The sequence below is a fragment of the Brassica napus genome, chromosome A7, assembly GCF_020379485.1.
Source record: "Brassica napus cultivar Da-Ae chromosome A7, Da-Ae, whole genome shotgun sequence".
In the NCBI taxonomy this organism is placed as follows: Eukaryota; Viridiplantae; Streptophyta; class Magnoliopsida; order Brassicales; family Brassicaceae; genus Brassica; species Brassica napus.
In genome coordinates, this window is record NC_063440.1 from 16163981 (window position 1) to 16187366 (window position 23386).

Consider the following 23386-nt stretch of genomic DNA (forward strand, 5'->3'; position numbering starts at 1 on the left):
ATTTTTTTATTGAGACTTCCTACTCATATGGTTTTATTAACATTTGTATATTTGATGCAACAAAAAGATTAAACCATTAATCCCAAATAATTTTGTTGTAATATTTTTTGATGAAAATTTCAAAATCATAATATTAAGGTCTCAACACTCTTTCAATGCAAATTTCAAAATTAATATATTTATGTATTTTTAAATGGTACATAGTTAAATTTAAACAATATATATTATTTAATATGAATATATATTAAATAAAAATTCATATTAATACGATTTTATGATCATTGTATCTTGTTATAACAAAAAATTAAACCATTGATCACAAATTTTTCAAAGAGATTTTTAAATTTTTTTGGTAATTTAAATTCATTTTAAAAAATTCAATATCTGACTTTAAATGTTTTTTAATATTCGTGGATTATTTGATTTGATTCGCCAGTTATATAAAAAATAATATATAATATTAAAATAAAAATTAAATAAAAAACTTTAATACCAATTTAAACTAAAAATAATAATATCATACTAACAAACTTACATTTTTAACCAAAATTTTAAAGCAAAACTTAATATTAAGAAGCCTAATAAAAAAAATCCATATGTTAACATTTGATTCAACATAAAAATTAAATTAGATATGCAATGATCCAAAATAAAAATTTGAAAAAAAAACAACTTAAAATAAATGAAAAGTAACCAAATTATATCATAAAATATGTATTGATATAATAGTTTGTATATACAATTATAGTACATATCTTTAAATATACGGATCGGCTTTCCAAAAATTGATATTTGTGATTTGCTTCGTTTTTTTTATTGCTTTGATTCGAAGTATTACGGTTATCCGGATTTTTATCGAAGCATTACGGGTATCCGGATTTTTTGGATCGAATTGAAATGAATAACAAATCGGTTCAAATTTAACGGATAATTTGCCAGCCCTAAATATTATATAGACAATAATTTTTTTTTATCAAAGACAATAGTTAAGACGACTTAATCGAGGTGTGAACAAAGTGAAAGGCATTCTTCGCCCATTTTATTCTCAGTCAATAAAAGATAACTTATAAAGGAAAAACATAAGTAGCTTATATACATAAAATTTCATCAAAATTCATGTATTACATATAAAATATTAACATTTGACATATATACTAAAACTGCACTAGATATATACCTATTATAGAACTTTACTGACTAAAGTATGACATCTAATTTCTATTTCTACACAACTGATTTATTCAAATTAACCAAAAGTTACAACTTATAGAAAAATCAAACTCCCTTCTCTTTTGAGCCAGCCCTATTTAAGTAAACGAAACTAGGAATCCGATGTGAAATTAAATGCAAATATTTCAGTTTAGTAGATGAATGAGTGATGAGAAATATTTAGTTGGTTAATTGGTACTGAATTTAAAGATTATATTTTAGTTGGTTTATATAAGAGCAGATTCCAGCTCACAAATCTTGTTCCCATCTCCACAGGTAGTTTGCGAAGTCAAACAAAAACTTCAACTTTTTTACTCTCTCATAATATTCAAACTTATTAAGTGCATATAATACATGTATCAGTGTATATAATGTTCATACGGAGCTTTATATATTTAGCATAATATCTCTGAGAAGTTAAGAACTTGTCAAGACTTCTTCTCTCCTCTTTATATCTTTCTCCCTCATTTTCTCTCGGTGTAACCATGGTAAATCAAGCTCCTCAAGATGATTATGTGAGTCACTATCTCTCTGTTTTATTGCGTTACTGTGATTAAGATTTTGAGTTTTCTTTTCTGTTTTGAACACTGATCTTGAGTTTGTTGAATTTTAGTTTAACCAAACTGGACTTTTCAAATATATATTCTCGGGAAAAACACTAAAGATGAAATGAAATCTACTTATTCAGACGACAAACAACAAACCCTTTATAGAGAATTAATGATAAACAACAAACCCTTACAAAATGATAAACAATTATCATTTTGTTGTTTTTAGCCTCGCTCGCTGATCTTTTTTGTATACTATTTTCTTTTCTTTCAGAGATTTTGGTCGTTTTTTTCTCAAAGATTTCCATTCGTTTGTCTTTTAATTTTTTTAACATTTTTTTAGATTTTTAAGAAAATATCGAAAAAATAAATTACTTGTGGTGCTTATAGATGGATGTAGAGGAAAATTAAAAACGAGATTTAAAGTCAGATATTGATGTAGGCTTATGGTTTTAGACTTCTGACTATTTAAAAGCTTAGATATTTTTTCGTCCCATAATTTCCGAGGTTTATATATACCATGTTATTTTTTTTCTTTCTTTTTTTGAGAAATGTTATTTCTTTTTCCTTCTGTATAATTGAGTGAGTTATCATAAGTTGCAGAAAAATAAATAATTATATAATCAACTATACCACACTTTTGTTTGTAAGTTAGATTTTTTTACCTTTACAGATCACGTAGACTCAGTTTTTGGCTTTTTCCAAGGTCTACGGAACTCGTACCAAACTAAACCGCCGTCAAAAGGACAAACAGATTTTCCAAAAATCCACCCTTAGACGCATGATTAATCCATGTTCTTAATTTTTTTTAACTTATGATTTAACACAATTTTTTATTTACATTTTTTGGTTAAAAGTCGGTTCTTATATCTTTTATTTAAGAGACAATTCTTAGCTTTTCTTTTCTTTTAACTAAAAAACAGTTCTTATCCGAACCTAAAAACCTCACCTTAAAAACCTTAAAAACATGGATTAATCATGGTCTAAACGTTCGAATTATCTCCCTTTGACCCTCAAAATTATTATATTAACAATTCAGCCAAAAAGAAATGAAATAGAAAACCGACATAAGATCCTTGACTTCTCTGATTTGATTTGATGTAATAAACATATCAAACGACTTCTCCTTTGCTTTTTCCGCGTAGTTTAGATCTTGCCTTTAAGTTTGGTGTACCAACCTAAATCAGCTTAGACCAATATATCCAAAAATCAGTGTACCTTTTTTATTTTTCTTTTATTCAACTTTGAGAAATTATACAAGATAACCATTTTTCAAGTTTTTATCACAGAAATAACTTCCAATGAGAAAAATGATCAAAATTTTTTATATTAAAAGGTTAACTAATCTAGACTTAGGTTTTAGAATTAATGGGTGAAATTTTGGTGATAGGGTTTCAAATTTTTAAAAATAAATATTAAAAAGACAATTTTCTCAAATAGTCATTTTTAAGTTTTTGTCACAAAATAACCTTCAAGAAAAAATGACCAAAATAACCCTTTTTATTTTATTTTTTAGTTTAAAACCCTATCCCAAATAACCAAAATACATTTTTACACTTAATAAAATTTATTTTGGTATTTTCTTCATTGAAAGCTATTTTTGTGACAAAAACTTAAAAATGATTATCATAAAAAAAATTTCATATTAAAATTTTTAAAATAAAAATGGACTATATTGTTTTTTTTCTTTTTCGAAAACTATTTTTGTGACAGAAAAGCTCTTCTTTTGCCCCATAATTGATCACATCTATCTTTTAAGCCGCAAATCATGATTTGAGTAAACCAACATTATTAAACTTATTGTTTCTTCCATTTGAATATTTTTGAACCAAAACAGGATGATGAGAAATTGGCAAGACAAAAGGAAATCGAAGATTGGTTACCAATTACTTCATCAAGAAATGCTAAGTGGTGGTACTCAGCTTTTCACAATGTCACCGCCATGGTCGGTGCAGGAGTTCTCGGCCTCCCTTACGCTATGTCTCAGCTTGGCTGGTAAAATTTCAATTATACTGGTTACTACTAATCTAAACCAGATCCATCAAAAAATTAAACCGGTTTTAATTGGGTTTTCCAGGGGACCGGGAGTTGCAGTATTGGTTCTCTCGTGGGTAATAACACTATACACATTATGGCAAATGGTTGAAATGCACGAAATGGTTCCGGGAAAGCGTTTTGATCGTTACCATGAACTCGGACAACACGCGTTTGGAGAAAAGCTTGGTCTTTACATAGTCGTACCGCAACAGCTGATCGTGGAAATAGGCGTTTGTATCGTTTATATGGTCACTGGAGGCAAATCTCTAAAGAAGTTTCATGAGCTTGTTTGTGAGGATTGCAAACCCATCAAGCTTACTTACTTCATCATGATCTATGCTTCTGTTCACTTCGTCCTCTCTCATCTCCCCAATTTCAATTCCATCTCTGGCGTTTCTCTCGCCGCGGCGGTTATGTCTCTAAGGTAATTACAATAACCGGTTTGCGTTGGTTATACATATGCCGGTATGGATAAGTATAACTTGAAAATTTGGTTTTAATGCAAACGAGGTACTTTAGTTTTCGATTTTTCGAAATTAAGGGTGGTAAATGAAAAGTAAATCTTTGTTTGGTTTAGATTTACCAAAATCTGACTGCAATTATTGTGGTTTAGACAATGGATTTGGGTTAATTTTGGCGTGCGTATTCAAACTGAAATATATTTTCGATTTATTCTGGTTTGATGTAGTCTCATCTAGGATTAAACACTGGAAATTAGGTTTGTACATTTTCTTTAAAACCGGATGTAGTATTACGTAGTAACCGGTTCTAAACGTTATTCCTTTGATTATAGCTACTCAACAATCGCATGGGCAGCTTCGACGAGTAAAGGCGTTCGAGAAGATGTTGAATATGGTTACAAAGCAAAATCAACAGCCGGTACGGTTTTCAACTTCTTTAGCGGTTTAGGTGATGTGGCATTCGCTTACGCAGGCCACAATGTGGTCCTTGAGATCCAAGCAACGATCCCTTCGACTCCTGAGAAACCATCAAAAGGCCCAATGTGGAAAGGAGTCATCGTTGCTTACATTGTTGTCGCACTTTGTTATTTTCCGGTGGCTCTCGTCGGATACTACATTTTCGGGAACAGTGTTGAAGATAATATCCTCATATCACTTAAAAAGCCAGTTTGGTTAATCGCGGCGGCTAACATCTTTGTTGTGATCCATGTTATCGGTAGTTACCAGGTCGGGTAATCTAAATCGGATTTCTTCTCAATTCTCTTCTTTTGGTTGAATAAACAAATTTGACGTAATCTAAACCAATTTTGTTTTGTTGCAGATATATGCAATGCCGGTTTTTGACATGATGGAAACTTTATTGGTTAAGAAGCTTAATTTTCGACCAACCACGATTCTCCGGTTCTGTGTTCGTAATTTCTATGTTGGTAAGAAAATCAACCGAAATTTACTATTATATACATAGCTGTAGGTATATATTGGTTTTTCTTAAGACTTTACATAATGGTGTTACCTTGATCCGTAAACCTATTTATGTAGCTGCAACCATGTTTCTTGGTATGACGTTCCCGTTCTTTGGTGGTCTTTTGGCGTTCTTTGGTGGATTCGCGTTTGCCCCTACGACATACTTCGTAAGATTGCGATCTCTAAACTTTTTCTCCATTTTGAATTAGTTACTAATAATAGAAACCTACTCTAATTTAAATACCACTATTGTTTTCAGCTACCTTGCATAATTTGGCTAGCCATCTACAAACCTAGGAAGTACGGCTTGTCTTGGTGGGCCAACTGGGTAAGTAACGTTGTCATCAGTTTTTTTTTGGCGTTTGCAATTAATGGTTGCATTTTATGAAACCATTTTCTGAAAGAACAAAATAATTAAATGTGGTGTGTTGTTTATTTCAGGTATGTATCGTGTTTGGTATTTTCTTAATGGTCTTGTCGCCTATTGGAGGGCTAAGGACGATCGTTATTCAAGCAAAGGAATACCAGTTTTACTCGTAAATGCTGTTTAATATGACTAATGTTTAGAGACATATTTATATATTAATGTGTGAAGATTTTAAAAGATCAACATGAGACATATAATAATCTCTGGTCTGAGGATTGAATTTATAATAGCATTTAGGGTTTGTGTCTTGGTGTGTTTATATCTGTCGACAATATATTTTGTTGTGCCAAAATAAAATATATTTTTTTCATCCTTATTTACAAATGTTTGATTATTTGTGTTCTCAAGAAAAACTAGATATACATTTCGTACACTCCTAAGTTTATCATATTATAATCGATTAATTAAATCCATGGTTAGCAAGTGAATTCATTAAAATATATGATGATTGACGATTCATATGTTGCATATAACAACCGAGACTAATAAGAGTAAATATCTGAGTTCAAAAAGAATAATTGATTAGGTACTTGATCCATTACAACACAAGATACATGAAGAAATACAAAGTATTAAATCCTCCTATGAGATACTGTAGATGGAAAGCACCTGTGAAGGATCATCGAGTCATCATCATTGAAAACCACACGAAGAAGAAGAAAACAAGTTACATAAGGTTTTGATCTCAAAACCCGTCTTGAAGCCAATAAGGTTCTATTCAAGAAGTAAGAACATAGCTTCATCGAAAATGAAGAATAAACATGAACAACATTCTTATTAGGCAATTAGTTTTTAGAACTTTAATATAATTTTGATTATATATGCTAAACCGTGAAAATAGTAAAAAGACTAAAAATATTAACCAACCATCAAACCAAATGGAACTTCGCAGTAAACCTACCAGTTGTGATGGGTTTCTCACCTGAATGCTTTACTGTTAAAATTAGTTACACAAAAAGCTATGCATTAGTTAAAACATAAAATAGAGATGAAAAAGACTCGATGAATACTTGAATAGTAGTAGAAGGCTGATTTTCGCGGAATAAATCACACCCTAAGACCACAAATCTTTTAACATACCCTAATTATAACCGTTCATAAGATGGCTTGAAAACCCACGAAACAAAAAGACATCAATAGGAATCAAAGATAATATATATTTTTTTAATTCTTGAACCAAGCAGAAACTCATGCACAAGGAAGCTTTGCCAAGAAAGTCAGTTTCTGCATATGCAATTCCATCTCCTCATTAAGCAATGCCTTCCATTCACCAGCTAGCTCCTTCCTTCGCTGAGCTCCAAGAGTTTTCAAATTCTGAAACAACATCTTCTGTTGAGTTTTCCCTACACTCTGAAAAGATGTTGATGCCTCAAGTGCGTCCTGAAGAGCATCAAATTCATCCATACCACCTAACTCCTCGCTCTTATCTTTATCAATTCTTGTGTCATTCACCTGCTTTTGCTCCACCAAAGGCACATCCTTGTTCAAAACAAGAACCTAAGATCAGAATCAGTAAAGCAGCTAGCATTCTCTAAAATAAACAGAATAGGAACAACAGATCAATATTTACCTTAGCTTGGTCCTGCCTATTCTCACTAGAAGCATCTTCTGTTTCATTTTTAGCCCAAATGATTGTTGACAATCTGAAGAGTTCTTTCTCATAAGAATTAGTAAAAGAGAGTTGTTTCCCATCCTTTGATCTCTGCGAATAGAAATTAAATCTCATCTTCAACTTGTTGACCTCTTCCATGAGTTGCTTTTTGGAGAAGCGTATGTTTATCAAGTCCTTGGTATAGCCATAAAAGATATCCCAATCAGAATTGTATCTGAATCCCCTCTCATTTTCATATTCCACAATTCCCTTTTCCACATAAAAAAAAAGAGTTCTAATAAAGATGTTAAGAAAAACAAAAATAAAAATAAAGATGTAAAAATAGACGGTAGGCAGAGAATATGTACAAACCTTGAGAATGAGAAGCACGTCCTTTATATTCCAAATCAGATATTTCTTCTGTTGCTTTCTCCTCCTGACCATAGCTTCCGTATAGGAGACGTTTTCATCGTCTGAAGAAGGCTGAGATTAGTTTTTTTGTTGGCTCTCCAAGCAATACGAGGGGGAGTCGCTGGAATTAACCATTGATCGTTGATCCTAATGAAGCAGTGATGTGTCTCTCTAGTCTCTACTATTTAAAAATTAACCAGAACGGGGTAGTGGAAGCGTTGGAGTGTTGTTGGTAAAGTAAAATATTAACTATTTTGGTTTGAACAGAGGAGGAGGAGTGGAACTGAAAGAGTAACACACAAGTCACGAGAAGCTACGGCTTGTGAAAAAAAAAGGACTCCTCCTCTATTTGTATAATCTGATTGAGGTCTCTCGAAAGAAGAAAGTCATGTTTTGCACAAGTAGTTGTGACTCTCTAATGACTGTTAGAATCTTCCTAAGATAAGCTCCCTGTCTCAAAACAGCCAATGGAACAACATCCTCAACGAAGAGACAACCGCTGTCTTAGTTAATAGTGATTCTTGTAATCAGATGTGTTTGTAGGACATGACCCTTGTGATTATATTTTCTTCTTGTTTCTTTTTCTTGGAAGAGTATAAGTTTGTAGAAACCGATATTTCATTACATTAAGATTACATAAAACCCCGAGAGAGACTTGATACTTTTAAACACCACATAAAACATACTGCTTCTATTAGACAAGCAGATTTTTTTCACAAACTACTCATAGACAAGTTTACCATTTAGCAGCCTCTGCAAGCATAGCAGAAAACTTAAACCTCTTGATATTGAGTTTAACTTCCTCAGCACATAACTCTTTCCACTCATCGCTCAACTCTCTTCTTTTACCAGGTCCAAGGTTCATCAGCTTCTCAAGCTGTAACTTCTTTTGATAATCACTTAAGCCTTTGGACACCATGGTCTCGAACGCATCTCGCACAGCCCATGACTCGTCGTTGCCTTCAAAGTCAGCTTTTGTTACCTCATTATTCGAAGGTTCATGATTAGCCATTTCCTCCTTTTGCATGTTGGCAAAACAGAGATTAGACAAATTTAGACATTAATTGATGATAAGATATATATAACTTACACCACTCTTGGTGTTATTAGCAGACTGATCAGATTCATCTTGGAGGCCCCATATACTTTTGGAAAGTAGAAAGGCTTCAGATTTGCTAGCGTTTCCTTTCTGCATGCTAACAATGAACTTAGCTTTCAGCTTGCGGATCTTAGTCAAAACCTGTTCCTTTGAGAATTTTCCCGTGATGGAGCCTCCGAGGAAACGATAGAAGTCAGCCCAGTTACTCTTGGGTTCGTTTCCTTTCTGAGCTTGATATTCCACTAACCCTTTTAACACAGTGAGCTCATCTTCCTCGTTCCAGATTCTGCTGCTGCTGCTCGCCAATGTCTTCTTTTTCTTCTTCTTCTTTGTCACGTGTTCTGTTGCTGGTTCTGGAGGAGAAGGCTTTGAAGCATATTTCCGTGGGGATTTTCTACTGCGGAGAATATGTGAAGGCGGTGAGGTACCGTCGGGGAAATCAAGATTCACCATCCTCACATGCAGAGAAGCCCTGAACCAGGAAATCAAAGTTCATCAGTACATCTTCTGACAAAAACAAACTCACATTCTAGTCTAGAGAGAGAGAAAAGAAGAAAGAAACAAACCTGATTTTTTTCTCTTCCAAATTTGAGTTTGGAGACTCTAGAGAGAGGAAAAGACTGATATATATAGATATTATTTTTATTTTTTTGAAAATTAACGTAAAAGTAACAAACTTTTCTTTTAAAATAAGATTTTCTTAAAAATCAAATAAATTTCAAATTCCGTATAAAGTAAACCAAGTTAACAAAAAAATATCATTTAAAATTAATCAAATTTATATATTTTTATTTTAGAAGTTTGAAAAAGTAAAAAGTATTTATTTAGAAAGAATAGGATTTTTGTGAAGTTAAATATAATTTTTAAAGTCTGAATAATATAAACTAAACTAACAAAAACAATCATTTAAAACTAGCCAACTTGATATATACTCTTTTAATAAAATTGACTTAAAATTAACAAATCATTTATAAACTGAATTCAATTTTTTAAACTGAAGGGCCATGGGTTTTCCTTGGCTTGCCAAATGCTGTAAAGGTTAGTTTGAGGCATCACTTAAACTAAACTATATTTGCAGCAATCCTAATGATATCCGTCTATACTCATGAATTGCCTTTATCTTGGTGGTTCTGGTCTCACAGTTTTTGTTTATTTACAACCTTGCAGGCTTTCAACGTCCAAACCAATAAAGCTTTGCATCTTAATGGAATGGTTGGTCAGGTGCATGCTATGACTGTTAGCAATGGGATGCTTTTTGCTGGGTCAAGTGTAATCAACACAATAATAACACAAGGTTCTTTCCAGAGAATGACACATCACACTTTAAAATGTCTGAGAAACTGACATGTCATTGACTGAAAAAAGTTGAATGATCAATGATAACATTTGGTTTCTCCACGTCACTTCCTTCGTGCTTAATTTTTTTTTCTTCGTTGATTTCACCTTGACGAACTGGAGATATAAACTAGAGATTTTGAGAGAGAAATATCAGTTTGTCGTTGAGGAATGGTGCCGAAGATGAAGCATCTTCTTCACAAACTCAACATGGGAAGAAATAGTGACGTCAACGGCAGATTAAGAGACCATCAAAGGTTAGATCCCACCCATATTCGTAGCATAAGAGAGACCAAACCCATGGCTTACGAAAGCAAAGCCCCGGCAAAGCTTATCTCTTTCATTTGGAGTTTCCAGAGCCTGTTGTCGCTGGCGGATCTGTGAAGAAAATGGCCGAGATAGACTGCGTCTCGGAGTAGTGAGTGCTTGTCCGATGGGTTCAGGAATCACACAATTCGCCTCCACCAACGGCCTTGACGTTTGGCTCATGGACGCTGATGGGAATGCGCTCTCTCGAGCCACCACAGCTATCTCCTCTTCCGTCAATCGTTTCGTCTCCAAAGGCCTAATGACCAAGGCAAGATTCAGTCGATAATCCTTAAAAGAATCTACTTTCCTTCTGGGAATTTAGATTTACAATTAGACATGATGTTTTTTTCTGCATCTAAGATTGTTGTCTGAGACTAAATAGATTAGCCTATCTTGTGTTCTCTTTATTTTTAAAGTTAGGTGCTTTCTTCATTTAGATCACTCATATAGTTTCTTAGACTACTTCATGATCTTGTAGAGAATCTGCAGTTGTCTTATGATAGTGTTTAGACAAAAGTGTATTTTATATTGAAAATGCATGGTCGGTGTTTATGATAATCCATTAACACCAGAGTGATTTGTACATTGCAGGAAGTAGGTGATGATGCTATGCGTCGTCTATGATTAACATCCAACCTCCAAGATTGTGTTATGCTGATATAATCCGGGAACGTATTGTGTTTTATGGTTCATTCTCAACGTCGAGTTATTTTACTTTGTTTACTTTATTGTTGGTTGTTGCTGAAAAAGTCTACCTAGAAAAGTTATTTGGAGCGTCCTTTGTTTAATGAGTTCTAATGAAGATTCAGCCTTGAACAAGAAAGTGTTTCCTAATATCTGAGCAAGTGTTACAAGACTTGTCTGAAATGTTTTTCTTCTTTCACTGTGATGCTTCTGTCATCTTACATGTATCACGTGTTTCTTATAGTCAAGTAAAGATATATTCTGACATGGGTAACTTTTTCCTAATCTGATGATTTCCTATGAAGATGACCCTGAAGTTCCTAATACTATCAACAATTGAGATAAATCGGGAATTGGAACAGAAGGCAATTAGCCCTCATGAACTTTTGGGATATCCAAAATTTTGGTTTTGATCATTAGAGCAGAGAGGATTTGGCAGCTAACAAAAGGGAGATGGAGAATAGAGCTGTTCCCTGTGCTTTTAGAGGAGACAACATGGTAAGTCTCAAATAACTTATGAGTGATTACTCTGTTGAATATGTATAAGATTTCAGAGACAGATATGGTTCCACAAACCATCAAACAGTCGCAGGAAAAAGGGAAAGCTCATGTAACTCTCTCTGACTAACTATTTATAAATAATTTTTCTAAATACCATGAGTAAAGAGATAAACATCATTTGAATTGTTGGCGATAATGCATGTAGTTGCTTCATATGGTCGAATAATGGACACAATGGACAAGGTTTCACGTGGCAACCAATGGTGGCTACCTTGATCTAATGAAACTTTTAGCTCGGCCTCTCCATCTTTGCTCTCCGTCAGTAACAATTCATGTGACGCCCTCCTTCATGAAAAAAAATCTCATGTGTTTTAGACTCCAGTGTTTGAGAGGCTTGAAAAGACACTGAGATCATGAACTTTTCTATCACATCCGCTGCCTCGAAGTCCTCCGGAGATGTTGTGAATTATAGTAAAAATGAACAGACGGGTTTTCAATTGGCAATCTTGGGAATTTACTTTGGAGTTTGTTTATATGCTCATGCCTGTGAAATTGACTAATATTAACATAAAAAATGCTTTTGGCATTACTCTGTTTGATATCATCAGGCACAAGCCACATTTTCTACAGTTAAATCTTTTGTTCGATGGTTGGTCTTACCCAGAGGGATGTTCAGTTGTCGTGTTCAGACCACCACACATGTGGTCGCGTTTCACTTGAAGTACATAGGAAAATGTTTGCAGCCTAAAAGCTTGACTTGGGATATTTGTTTAGATTAGTCAGCTAAACGTATTGAACAAGATCAATCATCATTTTGTATATGAAGCTTTTAGAATTTTTGTAGCATTTTAATTCTGAATTTTGGTTTACCATGTCAAAATCTCCGCATTCAAAACAATATGAAAATTCTCTACACAAACTGACAATAAATTATGCAATTAAATCAAGATAGAAGAAACCATTATCTTTCAAAACGAGTTTTGTGATATAGAGAAGAAAAGAATACGTGTAATTTTATCAACATTTGCCTTTTAAACTGTTATAAAATATTTATATATAAATTAAAGATAACAAATAAAGAAAAACTTAGATTGATTTTATATAACAAATATAAAACAACTTTACAGTTATAAATTATTTCAAGTTGGTCTATTCTATCTCAAATAGTTGTGTATGTATCAAGTTACAACTCTTAGAAGTAAAATTTTTATTATCTATTTAGATAATGATTTCTTTATATAAAAACTAATGATTATTTAAATTATACTATCGAAATTAAATATAATTTTAAATCGGTAAAATAAAAATATATACAAAACAATTCCCGCAACGAAGTGCGGGTACTTACCTAGTTATTTTAATTTCCTCTCAGCTTTCTACTTGTGTTAGTTCTCTGCTTCCTTGTTGGATCTAAATTAAGTTGCTTTTGTGCAGACTGATAGCATATCTGGCTGGAAAGCTACTGACGGCGAGTCTGATCCTTTCGCATACCGAGGGACACCATAGTGAAGTGAAGTCACATGTTTTATTGTTGGGGGTCAGCGACTATACTCTGGTTCTGTGGATAAAACAATAAAGGTGTGGGATTTCAACACCCTGGAGTGCACAATAACCCTGAGGCAACATACCGACACTGTCACGTCTCTCTAATGCTGGGATCAGTATTTCTTATCGTCTTCTTTGGATGGCACCATAAAATTTTGGGCTGCTTCTGAAAATGGCATCTTGAAAGTTACATGTTACATGACAAGAACAGGCAGTGCCGTGCCAACCCTCTCAGGGGCCCGAGGCAAATACGATGACTTAGCATTAAATTTTCACTATAAAAATTATTTATAATCAAAATATTAATTATATTGTAATATAATATAAAATACTAAAGAAAAATAAAATAAAATAACATTAAAAATATTATAGTATTTAAATTATTTCACTTTTCGTTTTTTATAAAGTATTTTCTTTTGCTTTTTTAAGATATGTAAAAATTATAAGGAAAAAAAAACAAAAGACATTCTAATTTATATATGTTCAACTAGGATAAAGTATGCTAACCATCAACATTCACACCACTAAATTTAACAAATAAATTATTTTAAATAGAAATACAATTTTTTTGGTAGAAACAAATTTGAAAAAACAAAATTAACTAAAAAACTTGAACTTGAACAAATAAAAGGTTATTTTCTTTTCTATAATCTTAACAAAAAAATTATTTTTTTTAATTTTTTGATTTTGAGTTCAAGTAAAAAACATAAGTTTAAATAATTTTCAAAGATTTTCTTAGAGATTAGGGGCTCTAATTTTGTAAATTATGTAGGGGCTTAAGGCTAATGCCTTTTTGCTAACACTATAGGCACGCCTCTGAGAACAGGTAAGTCTTGTATACACGTTAGCCCCCCGTTTTATTCATGACAACAACTACTCTTAGTTGTAACAAAAAAACGTTTCTGATTGCTTTGTTTGTTGTCTGAAAAAGAGTGTGTATGCTCTTTGTGGAATGAACGACGCAGAGGTAAACCGATCTTGTTCTAAACTTAGTTATTTGTTTTTTTTTTGGGTTATACCACATTTTTGAAAGGGGGGGGGGGGGGGAAGATGTTCTCTTCTTTTGCAAATGACCGGCAGATACTGACAAAAACTTTCAACAGAATTGTAAATGTACTCAAATTGATTATTTCTTGTAATATATGGTAAAAAAATATAGAGCTTTACAAGTAGAAAGTACAAATGTACGAAACAACAATTATATATGTGTTTTTGTGTGGGTCTTGAAGAAAGAATGCAAGCAAAACTGGACAGAATAAATATCACTAAGAATGGGAGAAAGAACACACATAATCCAAAGATGATGCAATCACTCACACATAAGCAAAAGGTAAAGAACCTTCTTTGCTTTTGCTTTTGCTTAGCTTCTTTTATCGTAGCTTTCCACTTTTGTGTTTATCCAAATGAGGAAACGCTTGGAGAATGTTATAAGCCCTTAGATCTTGCCTTGTTAAGATCCCTATCACAGGAGACATCTGCAAACACAAAAAAGAGACATGAAAACAAGTTTTAAGTAGTGTTCTTGAAAGACTGCTAGTTTCAAGAAAGAAGGGGGACTTACTCCTGAAGCTTGAATCTTGGGAACAATCAGCAGATGTCTGAGACCGACCGATCGGAAAAGCACCAAAGCCTTAGCCACCGACATACTCTGCACCACTGTGTAAGGTGTAGTGTTGGTCAAAGGATGAAGATCAACATACATTTGCATCTCTGAGCTTGTGATTCCAACATCATCAAAATTGTCTTCTCTCTCAGCCAACTCCACCGGTGTGAACTTTTCCCTGACTTCCCAGTCTTCTGTTCTTCTCTTCTCATTCAAGAACCATCTCTTTTTCAATACTTTAACAAGATGTGCTCTCAAAATCAACCCATGAAGCTCTGTAGCATCACCATCCAATACCGGGAAGGCATTATGCGTCGTGTTCCTCAGTGCATCCACTATGTTGGCAACTTTTTCAACTCCGCTAAGGGTAACCACCGGAGGCTTAGCATCACCAAGCTCACCTACAGTGAGATTCCTCATCCATGGCTCAGGGTTTGCTTCCAGGAATGGTAAACCCTTAAGATGGAGAATGATCTCGTAGATACTCAGATTGAAGCTGTCTCCAACTGTTTTAGCAATGAGAAGCACAAACATAGTAATGGGCAACAAAAGAAGGTTGTTGGTGAGCTCAAGGAATATAACACAGAGAGAAACAGTCATTCTCATGGAACCAGCCATGAGTGAAGCTGCACCAAGAACCGCGTAAAGCCCTTGATCGATCTTTGTGTAAGGTCCCATTACTGTGCCTAGCATCCGACCGTAAGCAGAACCCATGAGGATGATCGGTAAGAAGAGACCGGAAGGTGTGGCTATACCGAATGTGATAAGCCCCAAAATGCAGTAGAGACCAAAGTATATCCAAAGGGAAACCATACCAAACTCATTAGGAGTGTTTGAAGAGAACACGTTTCTGACAGCATCATCATTGGTTGTGAGAAACAGGGTCGCTAGATCGTTGTAGTAACCGTTGGGACAGTTGAACTGCTTGAAGTTCCCTGATCTTCCGTTTGTTGGACATGCCTCGTCTATCGAAGGATTACAAGGCTTGCATTCCGCTAAGAAAGGAAGCCCGTACAAGCAAAGTGATGTGAAGAGAGACACCGAAAGACTTAGAAGCACCTTGTGAATCTTACCCTTCCTGCACAAACCAATGATCATCAAACCAATGTTAAGTAAAGTGAAACTCTTTTCTTGACTCACAAGCTATCACTTACTGGTTGATGAGATTGTAAAGACGAAGGACTTTATGAAGAAGGTGATTGTACAAGCTTCCAAGAATGCCACCAATGACACCAATCAATGTGACAGGGATTATATCCACTGCATGGTACCTAACCTCTACATGACTCACATCAAACATAATGAGTCCTCCTTTACCGAAGAGCCCGCATTTACCGGAGTTGCAAATCTCTATGAACGCTCTCAGTACAACCACCACAACAGCTGTACTGAAGAAGGTTCTCCATAGCAGAGCGCTTCTCCACCACGTGGCAACTTCCTCAAGAGCGAAGAGAACTCCTCCTACCGGTGATCTGAAAGCTGCACATACTCCAGAGGCAGATCCACATGTAATAAGATCTCTTCGGTCTCTGTCGTTGTTGAAGTAACGAAGCCATCTCCATTTGATTCTGTGGTTGTCTGGACCACCTTGACCGAGTAAAGAAGCTATGCAGCTTCCAATGTGAACCAAAGGCCCTTCTTTGCCAAGATCAAGTCCAGCTGCAACTGCTCCAATACTTCCAACAATCTATATTCCAAAATACAGCAAAAAAATCTATGAGTCAAACAGTTAATAGATGGCGCTCATGAACGTTCTCACAAGGTTTAGGAAACAAACCTTAACGATCATGGTGGTGGCACCAAACATATTGGGAGTGTCGATGCCATTAAGATAAGCTTTGATTTCTGGAATCCCAGGACCAGCAGCCGTAGGAGCAAAGACAACAACAAGTACTGTCGCCACCAGAGTCAGACCCAAATTCGCACCCGTAAAGACCAACAGACCTGTCACATACCTATTTCAACAGAAACGTGTCATACAAGTTAACTCCATTTCTTAGTTATGAATGTTTTTTTATTTTTTGGTCAAGCTTTTTAATGATGAGTCAATACCTGTCTTGAGAAATATAGTGGCCGACGGCTAGGAGTTTGTAACCGGCGATGTTTTCGACGGCGAGGTTGATGAGAGTAGCTATGAGACCAGTTAAGAGACCAACAAGAAAAGCTAATGTCCATTTTGCAAATATGTATTGCAACACTTGTGCCTTTGATCTGCTTCTCCAGTCATGCTTGAACAGATCATTCTCGTTTATTCTGCAGTAATCACAAATTTTAATTTTAATTTTTCTTACAAAATTATTACAATAGTTCATGTATCCATCACTGAATACTTTCCTTCGAGTTATTTATGAAATTAAATATTATCTGAAAACAAAGTAAAGATAAAAGCTTTATGAGACCAAGACTAATCAGACAACTTAACAAAAGGTGACACAAGTTCTTGACATCGATTCTTTTTTAAGATTTGGCTATTGATTGTTTGCGGAAAATTGAAGAAGTGAGAGAAACTTGAAGTATTACAACAGTTCATATGTCTGCATCACTGCTATATTCATCCAATTTTTATTTATTTTGTATAAATGACGATAATCTGAAAACAAGAGAGTAAGACTTGTAAGATCTATAGAGAGACTGAGATCAAGAATCTAAATCTGTTAGGTAAAGAAGACATACTCATAGTCTAAGCTCTCGATGTGTGAAACCTTGGTACCGACCAAAGCAAGAGGAGTTGAAGAAAGAGTTCTATGTCTCTTAAGGAGTGGCTGGTTCATAGTGTTATTCTCTGGATCTGCTTCTTCTTCTCCATTGTAGTTACTATTACTAATCTGTAAGTTTCCGTCTTCATCCATGGATAACTCTTCCTATCTCTCTTATGATAATATGACCACCCAAAGAAAGAAAGAGAAGAAAAAGAAGAAGGAAAATAAAAGGATTTTGGTTGGATCTTCAAGAGCTTTCTCTCTGTCACAAAACCACTTTTGGTTTGGATTTCTCTGCGTGTTTAATTTGTCGTTTTTACTAGAGGAAGCACTTTTGCTAAAGCTTTATAGATCTCTCTAACATATAGACGCATAAAAAAAAACATATAGACGCATACATGCATCATCTATATACACAATATATATGTAATGTTTATACATACAGTCTGATACAGAACATTTAATTTAAAATTTCATTTGTTGTGAGGAGTCACACAGTGGGTGGATGGGTGCCATATGCGTTTCTCACTAGAGATAAGACAATCATTATTGGCCTATATAATATAGCCAAAGAAGGAAGGCAGTTTACGGCATATGTTGGAATATTAAAAAAAAAAAATTGTGTGTGAATAATCGTCTACGTACTTTTAAACCATCTTTTAACTTGAATACATAAAAAAAAAATTGTTAGAAAGTAAAAAATTGTGATTATGGATACAAACCCTAGATTAGCTTATATGTTTCTTTATATGAAAATAAAGGCCAATGTTGTTTATAAATCACTTTGAATTTGACGTAAATTTGAAGGACAGTTCTTTTTCTTCAAATTTGTCAAATTGAAATAGTTTATTCTTATCCACAAGGAAAGATCATCCAGTTTTGTGTGTGACTAGAAATGGACTATTATCTATATATATATGCCCAAAAAATATTGTACTCCTCTTTTTATTCCAATAGTGAAAAGAAAAGAAAAGAAATTACAAATGTATATTTTTTTCAAAAAAAAAAAAAAATTGCAAATGTATATGTGATTTTGACGTAAGTTGAAGACGGAATGAATAAACATTGTTATATATACACTAAACTTAATAATCTTTATATACTCTTGAACTCGAACATTTAAGAGTTTTTTTTTTGGTGGCAAACAGAAAAGGTTTACGTTGATAGTTCCAAAATCCTCTGGTGACAACCCTTTATAAAAGGGTTTCTCATTTACATTTTTTTAACATTTCATCCTTTTTCTGTTGATTGGAAATAACTAACTTTATCATGATGTATCAATTTCTAAATATATAATTTCTATTTCTTAAGTAATACACTATAACTAGTTTTATTTGTTTCTTGAACAGACAGACCAACGCTCCATGCTTTTCCGTTTTGGATTGATAAAGACTGTTGCATGTGGATCTCCAAGGCATTGACAAATTTATTCTGTTTTACGTGTAAAATATTCTACAATTTAGACCAAAAAAAAAAAAAAATATTCTACAATTTGCACTAGAGGACTATTCTTTATACAATTTTAATTTAAAATATTTGTTTGGGTTGCTTTTGTACACATGGCAGATCACAAAAATAATTCGACAAAGTTCTTTTAATCTTTTCCATTTCTCATCAAAAATAATATGCATGTATTACGCAAATAATTTCCTCATAAAAAAAGCATTATCAACTTCAAAATAAAAGTTTTGTAAGATTTTTCCTAATAAATAAACATAATTTTGAATCAGTCATTTGGTTGCGTACTGCCCCAGTGACCATATCTAGGCTGGTGGCTAGTGTCAACCAGACAACTCAGCCAACTACACCAGACAGATCAGCAAAGCTTTTGTGACCAATAATATAAAATCGTGTAATATTACACACTACTTGATTATCTCAAGATCCAACGTTCAAAACAATTCCGACCCCTGAGGTGACGAAGAGCCACTTTAATATTAATTTTCATTGTACGAATATTATGTAATCATTTATTCACCATACACGTGATTATATATATGTAATATATGCCGGCCCCAAAACTTCACTTTAAAATAAATATTTGACGGAATATATAATTAAGCAACCCATAAGTTCTAAGGTTATAACCAAGTGGATGTAGTCGGATGGCGCATAGCGTCCCAAATGTTCTTAAAAGATTTGGGTTCAAATGCTGACTCAAATTTATTCATCTATCTATGTAGCCAGACAACAAAATCTAATTCTTTTCACGAGCAACCGGATTTGGCTGGTACCGGTGGTCAGGTCTTCAAAAAACCAGTCGGTTGTTTTTCAGTATGCCGGATACTCCCGGGTTATCAGTAAAAAGTCTTAGGGCTATACGATGCATCGCTATCAAATAATGTGTTTAACATATATTTTGGTCATGGGTGGGGCCATACATATGAACATACACGTGGCGACTGTGAAAACCATGTGATCCATTTGTAGAGTCCCTATTTGACGATGATCTTGTTTTTATTAGGGGACCACAAGTATTTGATCCAACTGGCTGGTCTCGTGTATGGTACACGTAACTAGTCGTGGTTCATGTGAGATTTTGATTTTTGCTTTTTATTTTCTTTCGCCCGTGATAGAGATGATGAAATAACATAAAGTCATACACCAACTATAACAAACAAAAGTTATATGTTCGAAGAAAACATAAGTTTTATATAGGAAAGTGGATAAAATAGACAATGTTTTGGTTTTAGTTTTATATATGATATGATGAGTTTGATTAAGTTTGTTTTTCACTTTCAGCAGAAAATAAGTTTTTTTTCTTCTCATCAGCTGATATTTCTTCAAAATAAAAATGTTAAATAATATTACAAATTTTGAAAAATTATTAAACGATTAAAAATATAAAGAAAAATCGATAAAAGACCATGGATAATACTTGAAATGAAACAATTTTGATCTCGTGATTTTAAAGTCTTTATTATGATAGTTTTGAAAATATGGGTGTTAAGAAAACTACAGACTGAGATTATCACATATCCGTTTGAGTATAAAGTTTGACGAACATATTGGCCATACAATTATTTTTTAATTTGGAGAAGAGATGATAAGATTGTAATGTTGAACACGGCGTCGACTCACCGCCTTTGGCCGACCAGCTACGTTACACTCTTGAGTCTTGCCATGTTTGTGTTATGCAATTCCTCGACCTTGGGGATGGGTTGATAGTGACCGAGTTTTTTAAATAAAAATTATATTATTCTTCCACAATTAAATGATTGAAAAATTACGGCATGAAATGTAGTTTAGGATTAGGTGGTTAGTCGATCATAAACTGCAAGAGAGTGCCCAGTTATTTTGTTCATCATTTCCTGTGTATTTTTTAAAATGTTTGGTTTCAACTACTTATAATAATAATAGTTACATACAATGATAGTAAACCAGATGGTATTGTTTTTTTTTCTGATCATATCCAAATGGCATCGCTATCAAGTCATTGCATTCTATCCCAAAATATTGCCATGTTGAATAATTCAACATGTTTTTCATTATCATGTTTTAGTAAAACAAACTAAACCGAACGTTTAACCATAGGGAAAATCCAGTTATTTTATATTTTTGATTTTATAATTGATACAAAAATTAATGTTGGTTAACTAATAAATAAAAATATGTGTTATTATTATTGTAATATAATTAATGATGTGATGTATTATTAGTGTAATATAATTAATAAAATTGTTAAACTAAGTGAAATATAGAAAGACAATTAATGTAACTATATTGATGAAATTACTAAAAGTACACTATATTTTTTTATACGGTCATCCATGTTTCCAAATAATTTTTATTTATAATGCTATCCATGTTTCCTAACAATACTAAAATGTACTTCACTTTTAATAATTTGGATGAAATGATTCAAAATAAAAACAAATGTTAAACAAAATACTTAATGAATCTCCTCTCGAGCGCTACTTTATCCGACTTACCAACTACGATTTGCAAAATACCAAAAATAGACACCTTCAAAAATTTAGTTATCCTAGAAAAATTCACCTACTGGATTCAAAATAATCACAAAACAAACACATGCATTTACATGTTTCCTTTTGGAACATGAACTCTACTTTATGTTTTAAGTTCAACTATATTTACTTTGGTGTAACTATTAGTTATTTATTATATTTTTGTTGAATCGATCAGTGAAAACTGCTCATGCTATTTTTCTTTAACCTTAGCAACTTCAAAACAAAGCAATATACTAATGTTATTAACCACTATCAAATGGATCAAAAGAATAATATTAAACTCATTAGAGAATAAAACATACGAACCCTGCCCGTAGCGTCGAAGACAGTATAAATGTCATGGCTTTTCACGACTTGTTCTTCTATATAGTTTGAAATAGGCATGACTTAAGGATTGAGGTGGACCCTACTATAATTTATTTTGCTAAATAATATACAGTGTAAAATAGTTATATTAACAAAAATATATGAGTGCCGTGACATTATAAATATGATAGAAAAGCAAAGAAATAATACTTTTATGGGATTATACTTTACTAGTATAGATTCAGTTTGAATGGGTACTCAATCGGTTCTGGGTCGAACCGATGCCCATCAGATAGATAGACTATGGCTGAAATCAAACTGAACATATCTATTTCGGATCTGATTCGGTTTTGGTTAAATGTCGCAAGCCTAATCAGAACCTCATCCTGGGATATCCTAGGTCCATCAAAAGAAAAATATCAATGGAACATTCACACATTTTATATTAGAGTTATGTTTACTAAAACAAATGTCGTCAACCTAATAAACCCAAAATTCGCCATTTTAATTTATCTAACCAATTTACTTAATGCATCTGCATAGGTAAAATCTATAAACCCATTGAACACGGATTAGTGTTGGACTAGTCAACACCTTTTAAGTTTTAACTTTTAACCCAGCAAGTAATTCAATACTTCTGAAAAAAAAATTATGAAATATGGAGCAAACAATAGTAGGGGTGGGCACTTCAGATATTTTATTGGTTCGATTTGGGTTCGGTTTGGTTTGGTTAATTCGGTTATAGAATTTTTTCAACTAAAATAAACCATAATTAGTTTTGTTTGGATCAGTTTTGACTCGGTTTGTATACGGTTTGGTTGTGGTTCGGTTTGGTTTAATCGGATTCCCTTAGTTTAGTTATTTTAAGAGAAATCATGTTTTAAAACATAAACGCATGGTCATGAAATCATCATATTGGTGCCTATGAAAACATAAACTAGGTAAACTAAATCCAATATAAAACTGAAATAAAAACAAAAAAAACAAAATTTTTTTTTATAAAAACACAATCAAATCAATGTTAATTAAAGTAAATAGAAAATTTTTTAAAAAATTCGTTAATAATGCCTCTTAAAAATAAACTTATGTAAAATAAAAGTAATATAAAACTGAAACGATTTTTTTTTAAAAACCTCGATAAAGTTTATAAGAACACGGTTTGATTCGGGTTCGATTAGGTTGGCGACATTTGTTCGGTTGACATTCACGCATTAAACCGAACTATTTGATAATAAAAATTTACCAAAGCCTTTTTATTCCAACCGACAATAAGACCATCTATCTTATTAAAGTAGAACTATTTTAAGCTTTTGTTTGGCAACATAGATATCTATCATCTTATTAAAGTAGAAGTACTTTAAGCTTTTGTTTGGGAAGTAGATAGCAGTTAAAAAAAATATAGTGTTGTTTGGAAACATGAGTAACAATATATAAAAAATAATAATAAGTTTATGTTATCAAGAAAAATTAGAAATTCATTATATTAAGAAAACTATATATATGGGCCAGCTTTAAAATATGCGAAAAAATGGATGGCCCAATCTAATTACCTTAAAACATCTTTGTCTAAAATAATCATAAAACAAAATTTAAATTTTATATACATATTTCAAATCAAAATATTAATTTAAAATTTATTTATATCAAAAAATGATTCAAAAATATACATATATTCAAACATTGATTT

The 23386-nt window shown here is 33.1% G+C and overlaps 5 protein-coding genes across 5 annotated transcripts; 2 read left to right on the top strand and 3 right to left on the bottom strand.

Moving 5' to 3' along the window:
- Positions 1-1469: 1469 nt before the first annotated feature.
- LOC106352701 (lysine histidine transporter 1-like) lies at positions 1470-5961 on the top strand. The gene is made up of 8 exons (XM_013792338.3): positions 1470-1724; positions 3595-3752; positions 3835-4218; positions 4588-4981; positions 5076-5181; positions 5294-5385; positions 5478-5546; positions 5660-5961. The coding sequence occupies exons 1-8, from the start codon at positions 1695-1697 to the stop codon at positions 5756-5758; spliced, it is 1332 nt and encodes a 443-aa protein (XP_013647792.2). The 5' UTR covers positions 1470-1694; the 3' UTR covers positions 5759-5961.
- Positions 5962-6833: 872 nt separating this feature from the next.
- Positions 6834-7680, bottom strand: LOC106355465 (GLABROUS1 enhancer-binding protein-like 3). The gene is made up of 3 exons (XM_013795409.2): positions 7609-7680; positions 7216-7506; positions 6834-7142 (listed from the first exon to the last, which is right to left on the bottom strand). Exons 1-3 carry the CDS (start codon positions 7678-7680, stop codon positions 6834-6836), a joined length of 672 nt encoding a protein of 223 aa, XP_013650863.2.
- A 567-nt stretch (positions 7681-8247) lies between these two features.
- On the bottom strand, positions 8248-9370 carry LOC106356673 (GLABROUS1 enhancer-binding protein-like). Its single transcript, XM_013796410.3, has 3 exons — positions 9313-9370; positions 8738-9218; positions 8248-8665 (listed from the first exon to the last, which is right to left on the bottom strand). The coding sequence occupies exons 2-3, from the start codon at positions 9197-9199 to the stop codon at positions 8384-8386; spliced, it is 744 nt and encodes a 247-aa protein (XP_013651864.1). The 5' UTR covers positions 9200-9218; positions 9313-9370; the 3' UTR covers positions 8248-8383.
- Positions 9371-10104: 734 nt separating this feature from the next.
- On the top strand, positions 10105-11341 carry LOC106356674. The gene is made up of 3 exons (XM_013796411.3): positions 10105-10338; positions 10439-10658; positions 10982-11341. Exons 1-3 carry the CDS (start codon positions 10253-10255, stop codon positions 11012-11014), a joined length of 339 nt encoding a protein of 112 aa, XP_013651865.1. The 5' UTR covers positions 10105-10252; the 3' UTR covers positions 11015-11341.
- Positions 11342-14232: 2891 nt separating this feature from the next.
- LOC106352702 (chloride channel protein CLC-a) lies at positions 14233-17947 on the bottom strand. Its single transcript, XM_013792339.3, has 6 exons — positions 17397-17947; positions 16776-16976; positions 16501-16678; positions 15878-16410; positions 14682-15801; positions 14233-14595 (listed from the first exon to the last, which is right to left on the bottom strand). The coding sequence occupies exons 1-6, from the start codon at positions 17570-17572 to the stop codon at positions 14491-14493; spliced, it is 2313 nt and encodes a 770-aa protein (XP_013647793.2). The 5' UTR covers positions 17573-17947; the 3' UTR covers positions 14233-14490.
- Between the last annotated feature and the right edge of the window lie 5439 nt (positions 17948-23386).

Excerpts from the sequence above, each read along its gene's own strand:
- LOC106352701 (XM_013792338.3), top strand. The coding sequence starts at position 1,695 with ATGGTAAATCAAGCTCCTCAAGATGATTAT. Across the intron at positions 3,753-3,834 it reads GCTATGTCTCAGCTTGGCTG|GGGACCGGGAGTTGCAGTAT; the intron begins GTAAAATTTCAA and ends TGGGTTTTCCAG. Across the intron at positions 5,182-5,293 it reads TGTTCGTAATTTCTATGTTG|CTGCAACCATGTTTCTTGGT; the intron begins GTAAGAAAATCA and ends CTATTTATGTAG.
- LOC106356674 (XM_013796411.3), top strand. The coding sequence starts at position 10,253 with ATGGTGCCGAAGATGAAGCATCTTCTTCACAAACTCAACATGGGAAGA. Across the intron at positions 10,339-10,438 it reads AGATTAAGAGACCATCAAAG|AGCCTGTTGTCGCTGGCGGA; the intron begins GTTAGATCCCAC and ends TGGAGTTTCCAG. Across the intron at positions 10,659-10,981 it reads CCAAAGGCCTAATGACCAAG|GAAGTAGGTGATGATGCTAT; the intron begins GCAAGATTCAGT and ends TGTACATTGCAG.
- LOC106355465 (XM_013795409.2), bottom strand. The coding sequence starts at position 7,680 with ATGGTCAGGAGGAGAAAGCAACAGAAGAAATATCTGATTTGGAATATA. Across the intron at positions 7,507-7,608 it reads ACGTGCTTCTCATTCTCAAG|GGAATTGTGGAATATGAAAA; the intron begins GTTTGTACATAT and ends TATGTGGAAAAG. Across the intron at positions 7,143-7,215 it reads ATAGGCAGGACCAAGCTAAG|GTTCTTGTTTTGAACAAGGA; the intron begins GTAAATATTGAT and ends TTCTGATCTTAG.
- LOC106352702 (XM_013792339.3), bottom strand. The coding sequence starts at position 17,572 with ATGGATGAAGACGGAAACTTACAGATTAGTAATAGTAACTACAATGGA. Across the intron at positions 16,977-17,396 it reads ATCGAGAGCTTAGACTATGA|AATAAACGAGAATGATCTGT; the intron begins GTATGTCTTCTT and ends TGATTACTGCAG. Across the intron at positions 14,596-14,681 it reads CCAAGATTCAAGCTTCAGGA|ATGTCTCCTGTGATAGGGAT; the intron begins GTAAGTCCCCCT and ends TTGTGTTTGCAG.
- LOC106356673 (XM_013796410.3), bottom strand. The coding sequence starts at position 9,199 with ATGGTGAATCTTGATTTCCCCGACGGTACCTCACCGCCTTCACATATT. Across the intron at positions 8,666-8,737 it reads CTAATAACACCAAGAGTGGT|GAGGAAATGGCTAATCATGA; the intron begins GTAAGTTATATA and ends AACATGCAAAAG.